The sequence below is a fragment of the Mobula hypostoma genome, chromosome 11 (genome assembly GCF_963921235.1).
Source record: "Mobula hypostoma chromosome 11, sMobHyp1.1, whole genome shotgun sequence".
Classification (NCBI taxonomy): Eukaryota; Metazoa; Chordata; class Chondrichthyes; order Myliobatiformes; family Myliobatidae; genus Mobula; species Mobula hypostoma.
In genome coordinates, this window is record NC_086107.1 from 53,736,806 (window position 1) to 53,754,989 (window position 18,184).

Below are 18,184 nucleotides of genomic sequence, written 5' to 3' on the forward strand. Positions count from 1 at the left end.
CATTTCCCTTCTCAAATAATGGATCAATATTAGCTACTCACTGGTCATCTGGGACTTTACCTGTGACTAGAGCGAACATAAATTTCTTGTCAAGGCACCAGCAACCTCATCTTGTGTCTCTCTGAATACCCGAGACTCTCACTTTATTTTCATTACTGCCTCATTTATCTCTAAATAAATAGATATGCTCTGGCATATCAGCCTGATCCAGTCTGATCTCCTCATCCTAAAGTGCTCATTTAGGATTTCACCCACATTCTGTAGCTCCAAGTGCATGTTCCCTCCTTTATCCTGGAGTCCCACACTCTCCCTAGTTATCCTCTTCACCTTGATTTATAAAATGTCTTGGGATTCTCTTTAATCCTACTTGCCAATAACTTTTCATGGCCCCTCTTGGCTTTCCTAGTTACCTTTGTGAGTTCTTTATAATCCTCAACAGCTGTTTGATTTTAGCTTACACGTATTTCCTTTTCCTTCTTGACTAAATTCATCACCTCCCTCGACATCCAAGTTTCTTTTACCTTGCCACACTTCTGACTGGAGTATACTGTACCTGTCCTGTATTCTATGCATCTGGCCTTTAAAAACCCTCCATGTCAGACGTGGAATTGTTCAACCAACTTTTCTTCATTAACTCTCCCTAGTTCCTGCCCAATACTATCATAATTTGCCCTGCTCCCCCTCAATATTCTCCTTCAACGTCCACACTTATCTGTGGCTACCTTAAAACTTGAGTTGTGATCACCGTTACCAAATTGTTCTTCCACCTTGATACAGTATGGCTCATCCTCCATTATAGTATCTACATATTGATTTAAGAAACCCTCCTGGAAGCACCAAGCAAATTCTGCCACATCTAAACCACTTGCACCAAGAAGGACCCAGCATTTCCCATACTTACCCAGCACTTTGGCCATCAGAAGAGCTCGATTTATCAGAATCACCGCTGTCTGCATTTAAAACAAAAGACAATAAATACTTCTCGTCTTTATGGCAGTGTACTACAGCAGACAACTTTAATCTCAATAATGCAACTTCATACTCCACATTGGATCAGACAATAATGAAAAGAAAACAAACAACCAATTTTCTTTCAAAAATATCACAAAATGTCAAATGACAAAAATAAGATTTCACCTTTTATTCACAGCTCTTGAGTTCTACACTAGACGAATGTTCTGATAAAATTAATTTGTTAGAATATCATGTTGCTAAAATTTGACATAGCAACATAAAAACAAAAGAAACATGCAATACTAGCTACAATGGCTCAATAATAAGCAGGAAATTAGCTCACTTTTATTTACCTGGCGTTGTAAAACTGGTCAACTCCAGTGACTTTATCATTTTGGAAAACTAAGGTGTAATTAGGGACAGTCAGTAATTAGTCACTATAGCTTTGTCAGAAGAAAATTGTGCTTTTCTTAATTGAGTTTTTCCAGGTGTGCTGAAAGTTGTCTTTGTGGATTTTAGTAAGGCCATTGTCAAGGTCCTTCATGGGGGAGGGGTGCGTGTTTAGAGCAAGATCTGAAACTGAAAATTCCTAATCTGCAATGCCAAGAAACTAAATTAATTTACTTGCAAAAGTTGAAGAATTCAAGCTTTCAAGTTTCAACTTAAGGCGATAAAATCTTAAAATAAACTCACATTTTAAATCATTTATATACACTTTGTAGAAAGGTTTTATGCTTATATGCACTTATGCTCAAATAAACCTACACTGATAATTAATTTGCACTAAAATGGACTTTTTTGTTCTTGTAAAAGTTGATTTCAAAATTTTAAACTTATATTTTTCGTGTGAATTCTGGTTATATGATGCTATGCATTCCTGATATGCTACTACAAGTTAGTTTTTCACTGTACCTCCAACACATATACTTACGCATACGACAACAACTTGATTTGAACTTTTAAAAAAAATTTGTTATTCTTGTATCTACCCGAAAGGAACCAGATTTTCTGACTACCACTGAATTGTTTATTTATTTATTTTTCTCTTTTAAAACACTTGAGCCAAAAGTACTCCTTACTTTAAAAAAAAATCGGCACTCTCCTTGTATTGTCCATAATATTAAACAGGGTGTACAATTTCTATGTTACCAGAGTTGGGAATCCTTCCTGCTTGAGCTTCAATCTTCAATACAGTTTTAAATGAAACATCGAGTGGAAACATTGAATCATAAAATGGAGTTTTTCCAGAAAATGGAAGAGAGCCTGTTGAGGGCATGAAATTAACCAAATTACAAACCTTTCTTCTTAATTCTTGGTGAACTTCTTGGAGATTGTGACTTAGCAGGTTCCACTTCATTCTCTGGATTGCTAACGGCAAGTTTTGTAGCATTCCGTGTGTATCTGCGTTCTTGATTTTCAGTAATCTGTACAGATCAAAGAAATTAGAACTACAGTACTAGGTTTCTTTAACATGAAAATGAGGCAAATAAATGACTCTTGAAAAGAAAATTCATTACCAGAGTATCTGGTTGTTTCACCACTTTTGGCTGCTGAAGCTTAGGAGGGGTGCTAGAAACCAGTTCAACACTGAAATTACAAAAACAATTATCCATCAAATTTCCTACATGGCACTTTGCAACTTCAGCTTGTGAATTATTCGATTCTTCAAAGCCTCAAACTTTGCAAAAGACTAATCTCCCCTTTCAGAAGCAGAAAAAGTGAACAACTTAAGGTAGTAATCAACAGAAATGCTACATCTATCCATTCATCTCCACCCTCAGCTCCATTTAGGGAGCCAAGCACTCCTTCCAGGTGAGTGCAGATCTGTTGGGGGTGCCCACTGTATCCAGTGCTCTTGTTGAGGCTTCCTCTACATTGGAGAGACATAATATCAACCACTTTGTCAAGTACCTCCGCTCTATCTGCAAAAAGCAGAAGAATTTGAATTCCTATCCTTATACCAGTTCTGGCATGTCAGCTTACAGCCTCCTCTTCTGCCACGAAGAGGCCACCCTCAGTTTGGTGGGGCAACACCTCATTCCACCAGGGTAGCCTCCAACTTAATGGCATGAACATCAGTTTCTGGGAATTTCCTCTTCCCCTTTCATTTCCCCATTCTGTCCTCACCTGCCTATCACCTCCCTCTGGTGCCCCTCCTCTTTCCCTTTCTCCTATGGAAACTCTCCTCTCATTAGATTCTTTCTTCTCTAGCCTTTTGCCTTTTCCACCCATCACCTCCCAGTTTCTTACTTTAGTCCACGCCCACCTGGCTTCACCTCTCACCTCCAGCATGTCCTCCTTCCCTTCCCCCACCTTTATATTCTGACATCTTCCCCCTTCCTTTCTAGTCCTGATGAAGAGTCTTGGCCCATAACCTCAACTGTTTATGCATTTCCATAGATGCTGCCTGACCTGCTGAGATACTCCAGTATCTTGTGTATAAATAAGGTAATATTCCTGCTTAATTATATTACAAGGTCTTTAATTCCAATGAAATCTTAAAAGCACAAAATGTGTACTGAAATCTCTTAAGTCGTCTCACAACAGGAGCATCAAACAGGTATGGTGTATTGCTTTACCATCACAAATATAACAATTTTTTTTGCATTATTTGCTATGTTTTACTTACATTCTTGAAGTATCCTCTGTAGAAACCTCCTTGATTTCACTGCTCAGAAAACAAGTTAAAATTTACATAACTATAATGTCCTGGCTAATATTTTTTTTTCAATAGGTACATTTAATTTCAGGGAAAGGTATGCAATATACATCCTGAAATTCTTTTTCTTTGCATACATCCATGAAAACAGAAGTGCCCCAAAGAATGAATGAGTTAAAACATTAGAACCCGAAGCTGCCCCCAACCCCTGTCCCATGCACAAGCAGCAGCAAGGCAAAGACCAACAGAAAAAAGCATCCGCACCCTTCCACCTAGCACTCAAGCATGCAGCAAAGCATCAACAACAAAAATCAAATTATTACTGCAAGTTTACTCACAAGATCCTATCGTACACAATTTACCTACTATGTTCACAGTATTGTTAAGTTAGCACTACAAGCTTTAGCTTAGATTTTGCACTAGAGTCCAAAAGATGGGACCCTAATGAAATAAGAGCTCTGTCTACCATTCTCCAGCAAACCTTTTAGGTTGTTAAAGTCTGTCACGAGCCTTGTGGCCCATCAGGCCGGTGCTTATGCCGGTTTCTGTGGCGTGAAGCAACTGAGAGTACGAGACTCCCCCCCCCCCCCCGGATAGGACGCCAGTCTATCGCGAGGTTAACCCCCAGCATTTCTGCCGGTACACATTCTCAGCTGGGTAGACTGGAGCATTGTGTGGTTAAGTGCCTCGCTCAAGGACACACACGCTGCCTCAGCCGAGTCTCAAACCCATGACCTTCAGATCACTAATCCAATGCCCTAACTGCTTGGCCACGTGCCACACCTTTTAGGTTGTGACTGCACTTAATTTCCTATGCCAAAAATTATTTGCTTATTGAATAATCTCAAAATCTGTACATTTCATATTTTGCCAGAATTTTGATCATATCTCACTAAATAATACAATTTATAACAGTGGCAAAATGCTCCTCAAACTGGATATTTTCCATACAATGGCCACCTAGACATAATCCAGCATACTTCAGCAGCTGTTAGCTTTTAAACTTAAAACCTTATAGACATCAGATTTGGATTTTCGGGAGCTTCAATGCATGTTTGGCAAATCAGCTACTTTCAAATCCTGCATTAAAGAGCAGTTTTATTTTTAATGTAAAGATTATAAACTAAAAATTGCTTAGGTACTACACAATTACTAGATTAACACAAATTATTGTCCAAGACCAGCACCTCACAGGAAAATCTCCAACTCAGGACACCAGCTGCTGAAATATTCAGAAATTTTTGAACAGGAGACTTTAGATAAGCATGCATTTGCTGCACCTCACCATCTGCACGTTCAGATCCAACTAAGCAACAGATGTGCATTTCCAATAAAATGTCTTACCATTCTTTCTCATCAACTCCTTCAAAATCGTCATTATTGTCTTGACCTAAGAGGAAAGCATATTACAAAACAATTGTAGCAGCTGAGTACCAAAAAATTGATGAAAAGGATTGATCTGATTCAAGATCAAAATCATCTGTGCATTAAATTGCTAATGCATGGACCAATACTTTACTGCAAGACTACACAGTGACAATTTGCCAATTTATTTTATTTTTTAAAGTGGCTGCTTCCCACATCAAATCTTCTCTAACCAATAAATATACCACAAAATGTTGCCGTCTTCACTGACCAAACTGATGAAAAACTCTCAATCAGCCTCCCCATGACCCTCCCAGAGAATCAAAGTGCTTCATAAGGTGTATGCCTGAATTCACAAATATTTGTAGGCCAATACATGTTAGCTTTTACAGCAAACCTATCCTTAGATCTGTAAAATTTGTGTTTACGGACACAAGGACAATGTACATGTGCCTTTACTGCATAAACAGTGAAGAGGCTTTATACTGTAATTAACACTAAAATTATATCAAAGTATTCAGGTGCATGGGAGTGTAAGAGAACACAGACCTTCATTAAACATTCCAGAGAGTGCATAGTCTAGAGTGAGGTCAAATCCTCAACAAACTTGAAGTTCACATTTAAAAATAATGAGGTGCTCTTTTGAAACACTGACCTCAGAGTTGAACACGATAGATGCTAAGAGGTTATGTGGCCTGGCTGAAGTATGAAACTAGAGTCAAAGTGCCATGGTAGCTGTCTAACAGCAAGATAGAATCAAATAGTGTTATTAAAATTCATTACATTTCAAGTGAGTCTCTACATCATTCAGATTCCTATACACAAACAGAGTGGGACACAAGAGAGTTGCAATGAAAAATTCAGCCATCACATTGAATGCAAGAGCAGCATCCAGGGACCAGATGTTTTATTCCTACACATATTCCTGATCAATTTAAAGGCATCAGCCAGACACTGAAGCCATGTAAAGTTAACCCCAAATGCCATTTTATTGTCATTTCTATCACTGTGATCTGTGATCCTTGCACAGCCATTTTAGGCAGGTATTGCAAAGAGCATAGATCGCAGTCAGTACTTTCTGTTGTATGAGTATTCATAGTATCAGAGTGCGTATGACGTCAGGACGTGGAAAAAGAGTTTAAAAAATGGAAGTCTGGTGAATAAAGGGTGGTTGTTCAATCTACACCAGTGTCCGAGTCACATAAATATTACATGGTGTCAGAAGTGGGATGGAAGAGTCTACAGGAGGAACAGGAAGCATCTGCTGAAGACAGGCGAGAGTGAGTTTCCACGTACAGATGCACAGGACATTTAAAGAGGAAATCAGCTATGCATCAGGGCTAATGTTCAAAACGGCAAAACTCATCGTACCAAACCAAATGAGACAGGAAACGCTCAACAGAATTCATGAGTCACACCTGGGGATAGTGAAATGTAAAGAAAGAGCAAGGGACATTCTCTATTGGCCAGGCATGTCAACTCAGATAGTAGACATTGTGTCTCAGTGTGTTGTCTGTAATGAAAACAAAAACAGCAATCCAAGAGAGCCTCTGCTTCCCCACCCACTACCAGGAAGACCATGGGAGAAGATTGGCACAGATCTCTTTCACTACAATGGTACAGAATATCTGCTTTGTGTGGACTACTATTCAAAATATCCGGAGATCACCAAGTTAAGTGACACGTCCAGTCGAGGTGTCGTTACCACAATGAAATTGACATTCGCAAGACATGGTATTCCAGATATTGTCATTAGTGACAATGGTCCACAATATGCCAGTGGTGAGTTCAGAGGGTTCTCAGAAAGCTGGGAATTTCAACATGTTACTTCCAGTCCAGGACACGCTCAGTCTAATGGACAAGCAGAGAGAACTGTACAAACTGTCAAGAACATGCTCAAGAAGGCACAAAGCAGCAACGGTGACCCTTACATTGCTCTGCTTGAATACCGCAACACACCGATTGAGGGTGTGGGGTTCTCTCCTGCGCAGCTGTTGATGGGACGTCGTCTGAAGTCCAAACTGCCAACATCCACAACTCTACTGACTCCTGAAGGTAATGCTCAAGTACATGACAAGCAAATAAAGCAAAAGAGCTACTATGACAGACATACAAGACAGTTGCCAGATCTACATACAAGGTGAAAATGTCAGAATACAGAGAGGAGACACTTGGCAACCAGCTGTGGTTGTGAACAGACATCAGCAACCAAGATCCTTCATAGTTCGCACGCCGGATGGAAGAGTCTACAGGAGGAACAGGAAGCATCTGCTGAAGACAGGCGAGAATAAGTTTCCACGTACAGATGCACAGGACATTTCCACAGATACAGACATGGAAACAAACGACACCAAGAATGATGCAGACCCCAAAGACACAGAGGTCACTCGGGAGACTGACACTGATGAAGGACAAGCACAGTCACAGTTGTATCACACACGGTCTGGGAGACAAATCAAACTTCCAGATAGATACAGAGAATAGACATACAGTTTCAGGCAAAGTCACACATGTCATAAGTTCCAAGGTGTGAAATAAAAGGTTTATTAGTCTATGTTAGTAAAAGAAAATACACTGCTGTTAGTATTGTAAAATACAATGCAGAATGCAGTACAAGAAGGTAAGATTTTTTTAGTTTATGTCATGGTTGTTGCACTGTAAGAAGGGCGTACCTAGAGGCATTGTTTTGGTAATTCACAGTGTTGTAAATAAAAATCTTGAGAAGGGGGATGTAATGTATTGTGTGAGTATTCAGAGTATCAGAGTGCGTATGACGTCAGGACGTGGAAAAAGGGTTTAAAAAAATGGAAGTCTGGTGAATAAAGGGTGGTTGTTCAATCTACACCGGTGAACGAGTCACATAAATATTACATCTGTGACTGATTAAGTGCCGTTACTGAGTCAAAGCACGGCTAATGATTTAAAAAGGAAGCAACACGCATCAAGTCAGTAAAGGACTGGTTAACAAAGGGCAGTTGTGACAGTAAACCAGGAATAGTTTTTTTTCCCCTTCAGAAAGCGAGTAAAGCTGTTAATTGAATAAAGGTAGGATCCGTACCCTGAATAAACTAAGGGAATTGTCAGGTCAAGTTAGGTCATAAACATTAAAAAAAGCAAAAGGCTAATTCAAATATTTTATATCTGCACTAATTGTAGCCAAGTCCCAAAATTCTAGCTATCCCTTCCCTTTAAATCATTCCGCAAAACAAGAAAACTTGACGGTTTCTTGATCCCAATGGATTTCATTATTATTCCTTGATCATGTACACCAGACACAAAATTCTAGCCATAATAATCACTTAATCACTACACAGGTTGAGAAAATACAAATTTCTCATACGCTTAACAAATGTGAAATAATTTAAGCAGCCAAGATTACCCAATATTAATATCTGTTATGATACACTTGTCATCCTAGCTAGATCTAATATGAAAATATTGTACAAATGCTCATTTCAAAGTTATACTCACAACTAGGAGAAGTTTGAAGCACATTCTTCCTGTTAAATTTACGCGATGATTTTCTCATGGATCTTTGTAGCATAACAGTCCGTTGAGTTTTCACCAAACTCATGCACTTTGACTGGCGACTGGCAATACTTCTTCGTACTGATCTACGCAGACCCTTAGTTTCAGTTGCAGAGATGCAGTTTTCACCATTAGTTGATGCTTCCACAACATTATTCAACTCCTGGACAGTTAAAGGAGATACATTCTTTATTTCATTTTCTTCATCAGTAACAGGCTCTGCTATTTTCACCTTTGTTGCTGTACGACTTGGGCTCCTGGCAACAGGAGACAATATTTCCAAAGCCACTTCATGTGAAGGATCCAATTTTCCCTCACGTGACTTTTGGGACAACTTGACATCTTCAGAGGCGCATGGAATTTGGGATAAGTTTGTCACTTGACCTTTTTTCTTGAATTCCACGACCTTACACTCATTTGGTGACAATATAATCAAAGGCATCACACCATTCACTGGAACGATAGCTGGTAGGTTGTTTTTTTCACTTTCTGGTTTTGCTATCATTGCTGCACGTGTTGCTGAGCGGGTCAAACGCAGTGATTGTGTCTGCTCCACAATTTTGTTACTGCCATCATCTTCTGCAAAGAGTCTACTTCCCAGCTTCTTCCTCTGAACTGAGGAGCGCCTTAAATTCTTTCTGCTTTTAGAATACCTGAAGGAATATTATTTCAATAAATGAAACCATTGTTGAATGCACAATTGAAACAATGAGAAATCTTCCAAAAGTATTTTTATAGGAAATTAAGTATGCAGTATTATTAGGATTTGTTGACATTTGCAAGTTTGTACTTTCTTTAACTAGAAAGAAAAACCTTCCTCCTTTTCTAAATACATTCACAGGAATCAGGTAGCTCCTGTGTCACAGCTCTAAAGCTGGACTGGAAATATTTCAACAGCCACCACGTCCAAATCAGTTCCTGGTCTCACCACATATCCATACCTGCATTCTTTGTAGCTCATCTCACTGGAAAACAAGCATCTTGCACCACTCCTGTCAGTGCCTTCGATAAAAAGATGAGCAACTAATTTAACAGACTATGTAAATCAAATTGTCTACCATCCTTTATGCTAAAAGAAAAAAAACAAAGAACTGAAGGCTTTGGAAATCTCGAACAAATTAGTGGTAATACTCAGTTCAGACACCATCTCTTTCAGATCAATGACCTTTCTTCAAAAATGAAATTTTTAAAAAATATCCTGGCCCTGAAATATCTATAATGTTAAGCTTGTTTTCTCTAGTAGACTCCTAATCCACTACATACATCGACCATATGTTTTAGAGTCATAAAACTACAGCACAGAAACAGACTTTTCAGCTAATCAAGTCCATGCTGAACCATTTTACCTGCACCCGAACCATAGCCATCCATATACCCATCCAAACTTCTCTTGAACATTGAAACCAAAAATCACGTCCACCACTTGCACTAGCAGCTCATTCCACATACTCATCATCCTGAGTGAAGATGCTTTCCCTAAACAGTTCACCTTTCAACCTTAACTCTTGACCTCTAGTTGTAACCTCACCCAACCTCAGTGGAAACGGCCTTTTTACATTTACCCTGTCTATATCCTTAGTTATGTATACCTCTATCAAATCACCCCTTAATAGTCTACATTTGAGGGAATAAGGTTCCAACCTATTCAATCTTTCTTGATAACTCAGGTCCTCCAGTCCCAGAAATATCCTTGTAAATTGTCTCTACTCTTCCAATCTCATTTACATCTTTCCTGTGGGCAAGTGCACACAATACTCCAAATTTGGCATCATCAATTTCAACACAACACCCCAACTCCTGTACTCAATACAATGATCTATGAACACCAATGCGCCAAATGCTTTCTTTATGACCCTCCTATAACAGCACTTTCAATGAATTTTGGACCTGTAGTCCCAGATCCTTTTGTTTTCTTGCAGCCCTCAGTGCCGTACCGCACACTGTGTAAGACCTATCCCGGTCCTCTCAAAGTGTAATACTGTACCTCACAATCATCGACATTAAATTCCATCTGCCATATTTCAGCCTATTTTTCCAGCTGGTTCAGATCCTGCTGCAAGCTTTAATAGTCTTCCTCACTGTCCACTACACCCCCAATCTTGGTGTCATTGATACAGATAACCAGCAGCAATGGACTGAGGATCAGTCCCTGCAGCTCTCCACTAGTCACAGGCCTCCAATCAGACAGACAGCCATCTCCCTCTACTCTCTGGCTTCTCCAGCAAAGCTAATGTCTGATCCAAAGTACTACCTCATCCTGAATTCCAAGAAATTGAACCTCCTTGACCAACCTTCCATGTGGGACTTTGTTAAATGCTTTGGTCAAGTCCATGTAGACCGACTTACCTTCAGCTTTCCTGGCAAATTCCTTGAAAAACTAATATTGATTAGACATGACCTACAACGCACAAAGCCATGCTAATTATCCCTAATCAGTCCCTGTCCATCTATGCAGTCCCCTAGAATACCTTCCAGTAACTTTCTCACTAATGATGTCAGGTTCACTGACCTACAAGTTCCTTGTTCATTTCTTTAAACAGTGAAATATTAGCTATCCTACAATCCTCTTCTTCGGCTGTCCATCGATTTTCTATATTGACTGAGGCCCGGGCAAGGTTGTACAGAAGCCCATGCTGCAAGTTTCCCCTCTCCACACCACCGATGTTCTGCAAGGGAAGGGCACTAGGACCCATACAGCTTGGCATCGGTGTCGTCACAGAGCAGTGTGTGGTTAAGTGCCTTGCTCAAGGACACAACACACTGCCTCAGCTGAGGCTCGAACTAGCGACCTTCAGATCACTAGACCGACGCCTTAACCACTTGGACACATGCAATTCTGTAGCACTTCACCATTACCAAGTATGAGCTAAATATCTCTGCTAGAGCCCCAGCAACTTCTGCATTTTACTTCCCACCGAGTCTGAGGGAACACTTTGTCATGGCCCAAGGATTTGTCCACCCTAATTTGCCAAGACAGCAAACACCTCCTGCTCTGTAATCTGTATTGGGTTCATGACCTTGCCGCTGCTCTGCCTCATTTACATAGACTGCGTCCTGAGTAAATACAGATGAAAAACAAAAAAAATTCAATCAAATCCGCTTACGGTCTTCCCCCATCTCTTTTGGCTCCATGCATAGATTATCATTTTGATCTTTTAGAGGACCAATTTTGTCCCTTGCAATCCTTTTTCTCTTAACACATCTGTAGAAGCCCTTAGGATTCTCCTTCACCTTGTCTGCTAGAGCAACCTCATGCCTTTTATTTTTAAAACCCTCCTGATTTCTTTCTTAAGGGGTCTCTTGCATTTCTTCAACTCTCACATACCTCATTCGTTCCTACCTACTTTCATTTACTTGACAACAGAGCCTCCCATTTCTACCCAGTCACACTACAGTTACCAGTGCATTCTAGGATTGTGCACAAAAAACTTTTGCCCCCATTTGCTGGAGGTTTTCTACACCCATTAATCAAATTTAAACTCATTGGCAGCCTTTAAGACTTTTAAACATTCCAACTAGTACAGACCAACTTTAGCAATCATATTCTGTTTTTAAAACCAAAAGGCTGAACCTAATTAGAATAGTTTACTACTTCAGCAAACCAAATACAGTTACCCATGACATTTTAAAAACAGTACAAATAGTTTTTATAAATATTCACCAACTGGTCCACAACAAATTACACTATTTGCCAATATTCAAATGTTCGAGTAGAATCTAAAAAAGTAGCCAAAATAGCCACTTCAAAATTGAGTCATGGCTGTATGGATGTTGCTTATCAAATTATGACCAAAGTATAACTCTTGATTATTACTTGGCTGCTCATCCATCAAATAGAATCCAACAATAGTTATGATGTTGACAATGAAAACAATTATCCTTAATTAAGGAGATAAATTTGATGAACTAGACGGGCTATTATTCCCAGTATAGTAAATAAAATATAAGTGAATGAACCTGGCCTTCACTTTCACTCACCACCAACTCTTCTTGGTTATTTAATTGCATTTGATTTAAAGATGCAATTCCAAATTAATCTAATATTTAGCAAATTATTTAGAATTATTAGATTGCCTTAAGTTGTTCTAACTGAAAAGCAAAATTCAACACTTCAGGAAAAGACAAGCCTTTAAATCACATGAATAATAGGTTTGAACTGCATCTTTTCCCATTAAGTGCAATTGTAATGTTACCTTTTATTGTGATCACCGGCCACAGATGGGCGCCTCCTGCGTCGTTTTCTCTCTGAAGGAGTCTTTGGCATCAATTCAGGCTCTGCATTAAAATCACTGGAAAACAAGTTTTTTGAGAAATTAACTTTTCTCAAGTGCAGCAGGCTGAGGGTAGCAGACACCAACAGAATCAACAAACTCATTCTTAAGGCCAGTGATGTTGTGGGGATGGAACTGGACTCTCTGACGGTGGTGTCTGAAAAGAGGATGCTGTCTAAGTTGCATGCCATCTTGGTCAATGTCTCCCATCCACTACATAATGGACTGGTTGGGCACAGGAGTACATTCAGCCAGAGACTCATTCCACCGAGATGCAACATAGAGCGTCATAGGAAGTCATTCCTGCCTGTGGCCATCAAACTTTACAACTCCTCCCTTGGAGGGTCAGACACCCTGTGCCGATAGGCTGGTCCTGGACTTATTTCATAATTTACATATTACTATTTAACTATTTATGGTTCTATTACTATTTATTATTTATGATGCAACTGTAACGAAAACCAATTTCCCCCTGGGATCAATAAAGTATGACTATGACTAAATTACAGCAATAAAAAATAGCCCTGTTCAAATTTGCTTTTAAAAAAAATAAAAATTGTATGCTGTGTTCACAGGATGAAAAGAGGACCCTTACAATCACATTCAGTTATTGAATGAACTACATAACTCATATCAATAGAAAGATTGAACATATTGAACCATTCCTGAATCTAGCAGCATGGGACCCAGTGGTGGTAGCGAGAAGGGACCATGGCCCAGATGATGGGTACTGCTCCCTTCTGACTGTGCTCCTTATAAATGTGCTGATTGATGACGAGAGCTTTACCTGTGATAGACTGGACTGTATCCATACCAGCCCATGATGCAAATCAGTCAGGATACTCTACTGAGATAATACGAAAAATAGCAACCAACTCAAAATCGTTCCGGATTTTCTTCTGTCACCTCCAGATCAGTACAAAAAAAAACTATTTTGAACACAGCAATCTTGACCAGCATCAATTTTAGTACAGCAGTTTTCTGCTTTTAGTTGCTACTAGGATGCTGACCTAATAAAGTTTAATTACTAAATTGATGATTACCATATCTAAGGGCAATTTTTACCTGATAAACATCCTCTCCGCCTCTTCCAAGATTTCTTTCAGCCATACTGTATTTTCTTCGAAATCTTCAATGATAGTGTTGAGTTTCTCACTAAAATACTTCATGTTATCTGTATCCACCATTGCCGTTTTGGAAGCCATGGTGCCCTAAATAACAAAAGTAGAATTTAAAAACTGACAGCAAGATGGCTAGAAACAAATAATTTCAATGACCCAATTAGATTTAAAATTGGAGTAAACAAACTTTGCATATTATATCCATAATCATCCCAAAGGAAAAGAACTATTAGCCATTTACAATCATTCCCAGATAACTAGACCAGGCATAGTGATGGATAGCATAATGGTTAGCACAACATTTTACAGTACAGGTGACCCAGGTTCAATTCCCACCACTGCCTATAAGAAATATGTTCTCTCCGTGACTGTGCAGGTTTCCTCGGAGTGCTCTGGTTTCCTCCCACAGTCCAAAGACTTGCCAGTTGGTAGGTTAATTGGTCATTGTAAAATTGTCCCATGATTAGGGTAGGATTAAAATATATATTTTTTTATATCAGAGGATTATTGGGTACCAGAAGGGTCTATTCCATGGTGTATCTCAATTTTAAAAAAAATAAAAAAAACTGAAGGCAAGTTTGCTATTGAGGAGATCAGTGGGCTATACAAAAGATCAGAGTGCCAGATTGTGAAATGAGGGATCACGGAGAACATCAGCATGAATAGAGATTTAATACAGATGGGGGATGTAAAGTATTCATAATATACAGGAGTAACCTTAAACCTTTAATCCTCCCACGTTGGAGGATCCCCTGACAGGCTTAAACCTTTGAATACAACCTCTCTACAGAAGAGTCGCACACCATTTATTAGTGGTGGACATGCTATAAAAAGTAACACAAGACAAAAACTGCTGTTGTGTGAATGAAATCACCGGAGAGAGAGTTACTGGTAGATACAAAGCAGCTTCTTTATTTGACAAAAGAAGGTACAGCAGGCACCATATGGAGATGCTTTCAATGGAAAGGTCTGCTGGGCCTAGTGTGGGGCTCAATATTTATTTGCTAAACACAAAGGGCAATCCATATTTACAAAGTATAGACAATGCTTTCTTTTGAAGCTACATACAAACTTCACACCTTCTGATTACATCATTCCCACCGGCACCAGGAGCGTCTGGACTGGGATCCACAGCTTTTAGGAAACACATTGTTCCAAATTAAATCCACAATACATTTATTTGGTATTTTACGTGCTTAACATAAAGGACAATTCCATATTTACAAAGTATAGATAATGCTCTCTTTGAAACTGCATGCAAACTTCACACCTTCTGGTTCACATCCATCCCATGGGCACCAGCAGCATCTGGACTAGGATTCACAGCTTTTAGGCAATGCATTGCTACAAACTAAATCCACAGTACATTGTCAAGGAATAGAAGACTGGTGGCCAAAGCCACTTTCTAAATGTAAATTATCTAAACCCAAAAATCACTAACAAAAACCAACACTGAATACCAAGAAATGGTGTTTTCACAAGCTCAGCAGCCTCTGTAGGTAAACACATTTGGAACCCGTTCTAATTTTGGAAACCATGTCATGCACACACAAGGTATCCAAAAGTATTTCACAATCAGGTTTCAGATACGTAATGCATATAAATACATTCAGTGACACTATTAGATACACCTATACACCTGGTTACTGCAAATATCTAATCAGCCAATAATATCGCAGCAAGTCAATGCATAAAAGAATGCAGACATGGTCAATGGGTTGAATACAGAAGAAATATGATCCAAGTGAATTTGACTATGGAATGATTGTTGGTGCCAGACAGGGTGGCTTGAGTATCTCAGAAACTGCTGATCCCCTGAGATTTTCAGACACAGTCTATAAAGCTTAGACAATAGTGTGAAAAACAAAAAAAATCTAGTGAGCAACAATGTCTTATTAACTTGAGAGATCAGAGGAGAATGACCAGACTGATTCAAATTAACAGGAAGGTGACAGTAACTCAAATACCCACGTATTACCACAGTGGTGTGCTGAAGAGCATCTCTGAATATAATAGATGTCTCTCCTGGAAGTGGGTAGGATACAGCAGAAGGAGACACACATCCATTCCTCTCCTACACCAAATCACCACTGAGTGTAAGTCACAATGCAACCTAGTCTCCATATATCCGTCTTTCCTCCCACAGCCGTAAACAATAAAGACACTATTTTGTAGATTTAGCGATTTTCCACACAGCCGCAATTTAAGGACCTGCAAATAAACCGCGATTGCATATGTGGCATCCTGTAGAAATTATTCCATGCAAGTTTATAAGAAATCTAGCACTGTGATCAGAGGTGGAATGACAATCTTTTACAGCCAGGGAGGATATGATTCACACCACATGCCCTCACCATACTGGATATTTCCCCCCTCTTCACACTCAGTCCTGGTGCAGATCTCTACCGGAACACTAACCATTCCTCACCCCCCACCGAACCCCCAGAAACTGCTCGACCCGCTGAATTCCTCCGGCAGATGTTTTTGCCCCAGTTTCCAACATCTGCAGTTTCTTGAACACCTGTTTCCAGGTTCAAACCGTGCATATCTTCAGGATACTGAAAGCTATGGACGTAGAGCAAATAGTACTGCGGATCCATAGTCATTGAACCTCAGCCAAACTAAAAACTTTCTCTCACTCGGCACGCTGGGAGTCAGCAACTCTGCAATCACGTCCCCCTCGCCGTGGTATTTAAACCCCACTAATCCTACCCTGCAGATTGCGGGCCGACGGGGGGAGGAGGTTTCCCGGCCCCGCGCTCCCGTCTCCCTCTGTCCCCCCAGCCCGTTCATCTCCGCCACCCGCCTGGGAAGGGGCCGCTGTTCCAACCCCAACCCAGCTCACGTTTAGACAACACCGAGTTACTCACCGGCGACTCCAGGATCGACCGAAAACAGCGGATACGCCGGAGCACAATAGCAGACACCACTCGCGCGCCCTCACCCGTTTAAACTTTTAAATTCAGTGGCCGTTACAGAACAAACCAATGACAGTGAGACAACCGTCCGTGACGTATTTCGTGCTGACGTAATTGTCCCTCTTCCGCATTAAACTCTCGGGCCCCCAGCAGATCTCGCGAAATTTATCATGCCTAGGATTCTGTTGCTGAGTACAAAGGATGTTGCTTGAATATGCATTTGGAAATACCGATCTTCTAAGTTGTATATTGGTGTATAGGCTCTTGCAATAGTCATCATTTTCGTAGGCACATTATCCTATGCTGAAGACTCCCACGGCAATCTTGACCATATATCCTCTTGCCTTGCCTCGCATGGAAATCTCAGTTGACATTCCCGCAAATATAGTCAGTCATAGTCATGTCCTAGTCATACTTTATTGAAGGGTGAAGTTATGACTTCACCCTTTCTCCACATTAAATGATCCCATTAAAATTCTATACCCTTTCTCCAGATCCTTGCAAATTATTGTCTCCAGAGCCCAGCCAGTCCAGTTAGAAGGCACTCTTGTTCCAAGGAGTTAAACCACAGTTTATTCTTTCTAAACTTACAGCAGGAACTATTCCTCAATTTAACTGGAGTATTGCATTCCTTCCTTGCTGGAAAGGATGTTTCTGCAAATTTTGTCTTCCTTCAATTCCTTTCCAGCAAGCAAGGAATGCAATATGCTATGTTGGGGAATGAACAAGAGACAATTTGCAAATCAGTAAAAACTTTTGACAAATAGGGAAAACTCAGTGATGCAGAAAGCCTAGAAAAGTAATGAAGCAGTTTGAAATTAAAACAGCACTTCATTTTTTGGTTAAGCATTCACCCCTTTATAGAAGCTAAGATCAGATATATCAGTATTACAGTGTATTTAAAGGAATTTCAGAGCCATGAGAGAGGAGCTGGCCAAAGTTCATTGCAAAAAGGATACTAACATATCCTCTTCGCTGACGATCAACTCTGCTGCACCTCAGGGGTGTGTGCTTAGTCCACTGCTCTACTCTCTGTCTACACAAGACTGTGTGGTTAGGCAAATACCATCTACAAATTTGCTGACAATACAACCATTGTTGGTAGAATATCAGGTGGTGATGAGAGGGCGTACATACAGGAGTGAGATATACCAACTAGTGGAATGGTGTCGCAACAACAACCTGGCACTCAACGTCAGTAAAACGAAAGACCTGATTGTGGACTTCAGGAAGGGTAAGACGAAGGAACACATACCAATCCTCATAGAGGGATCAGAATTGGAGAGAGTGAGCAGCTTCAAGTTCCTGAGTGTCAAGATCTCTGAGGATCTAATCTGGTACCAACACATTGATGTAGTCATAAAGAAG

At 40.0% G+C, this 18,184-nt stretch overlaps 1 protein-coding gene across 2 annotated transcripts in view; it reads right to left on the reverse strand.

The window, feature by feature from the left end:
* Positions 1-16,869, reverse strand: part of incenp (inner centromere protein) — a 33,842-nt gene extending 16,973 nt beyond the window's left edge. The window contains exons 1-9 of one of the 2 annotated variants that reach the window (XM_063062062.1): positions 16,769-16,869; positions 13,843-13,988; positions 12,700-12,795; positions 8,450-9,159; positions 4,958-5,003; positions 3,584-3,625; positions 2,472-2,541; positions 2,252-2,378; positions 902-950 (exon numbers count right to left, since the gene is read on the reverse strand). In XM_063062062.1, the coding sequence (XP_062918132.1) occupies positions 902-950; positions 2,252-2,378; positions 2,472-2,541; positions 3,584-3,625; positions 4,958-5,003; positions 8,450-9,159; positions 12,700-12,795; positions 13,843-13,982 (1,280 nt within the window). In that variant the 5' untranslated portion in view covers positions 13,983-13,988; positions 16,769-16,869. The remainder of the gene's footprint in view (positions 1-901; positions 951-2,251; positions 2,379-2,471; positions 2,542-3,583; positions 3,626-4,957; positions 5,004-8,449; positions 9,160-12,699; positions 12,796-13,842; positions 13,989-16,768) is intronic. The other variant, XM_063062063.1, reaches the window with a different exon arrangement.
* Between the last annotated feature and the right edge of the window lie 1,315 nt (positions 16,870-18,184).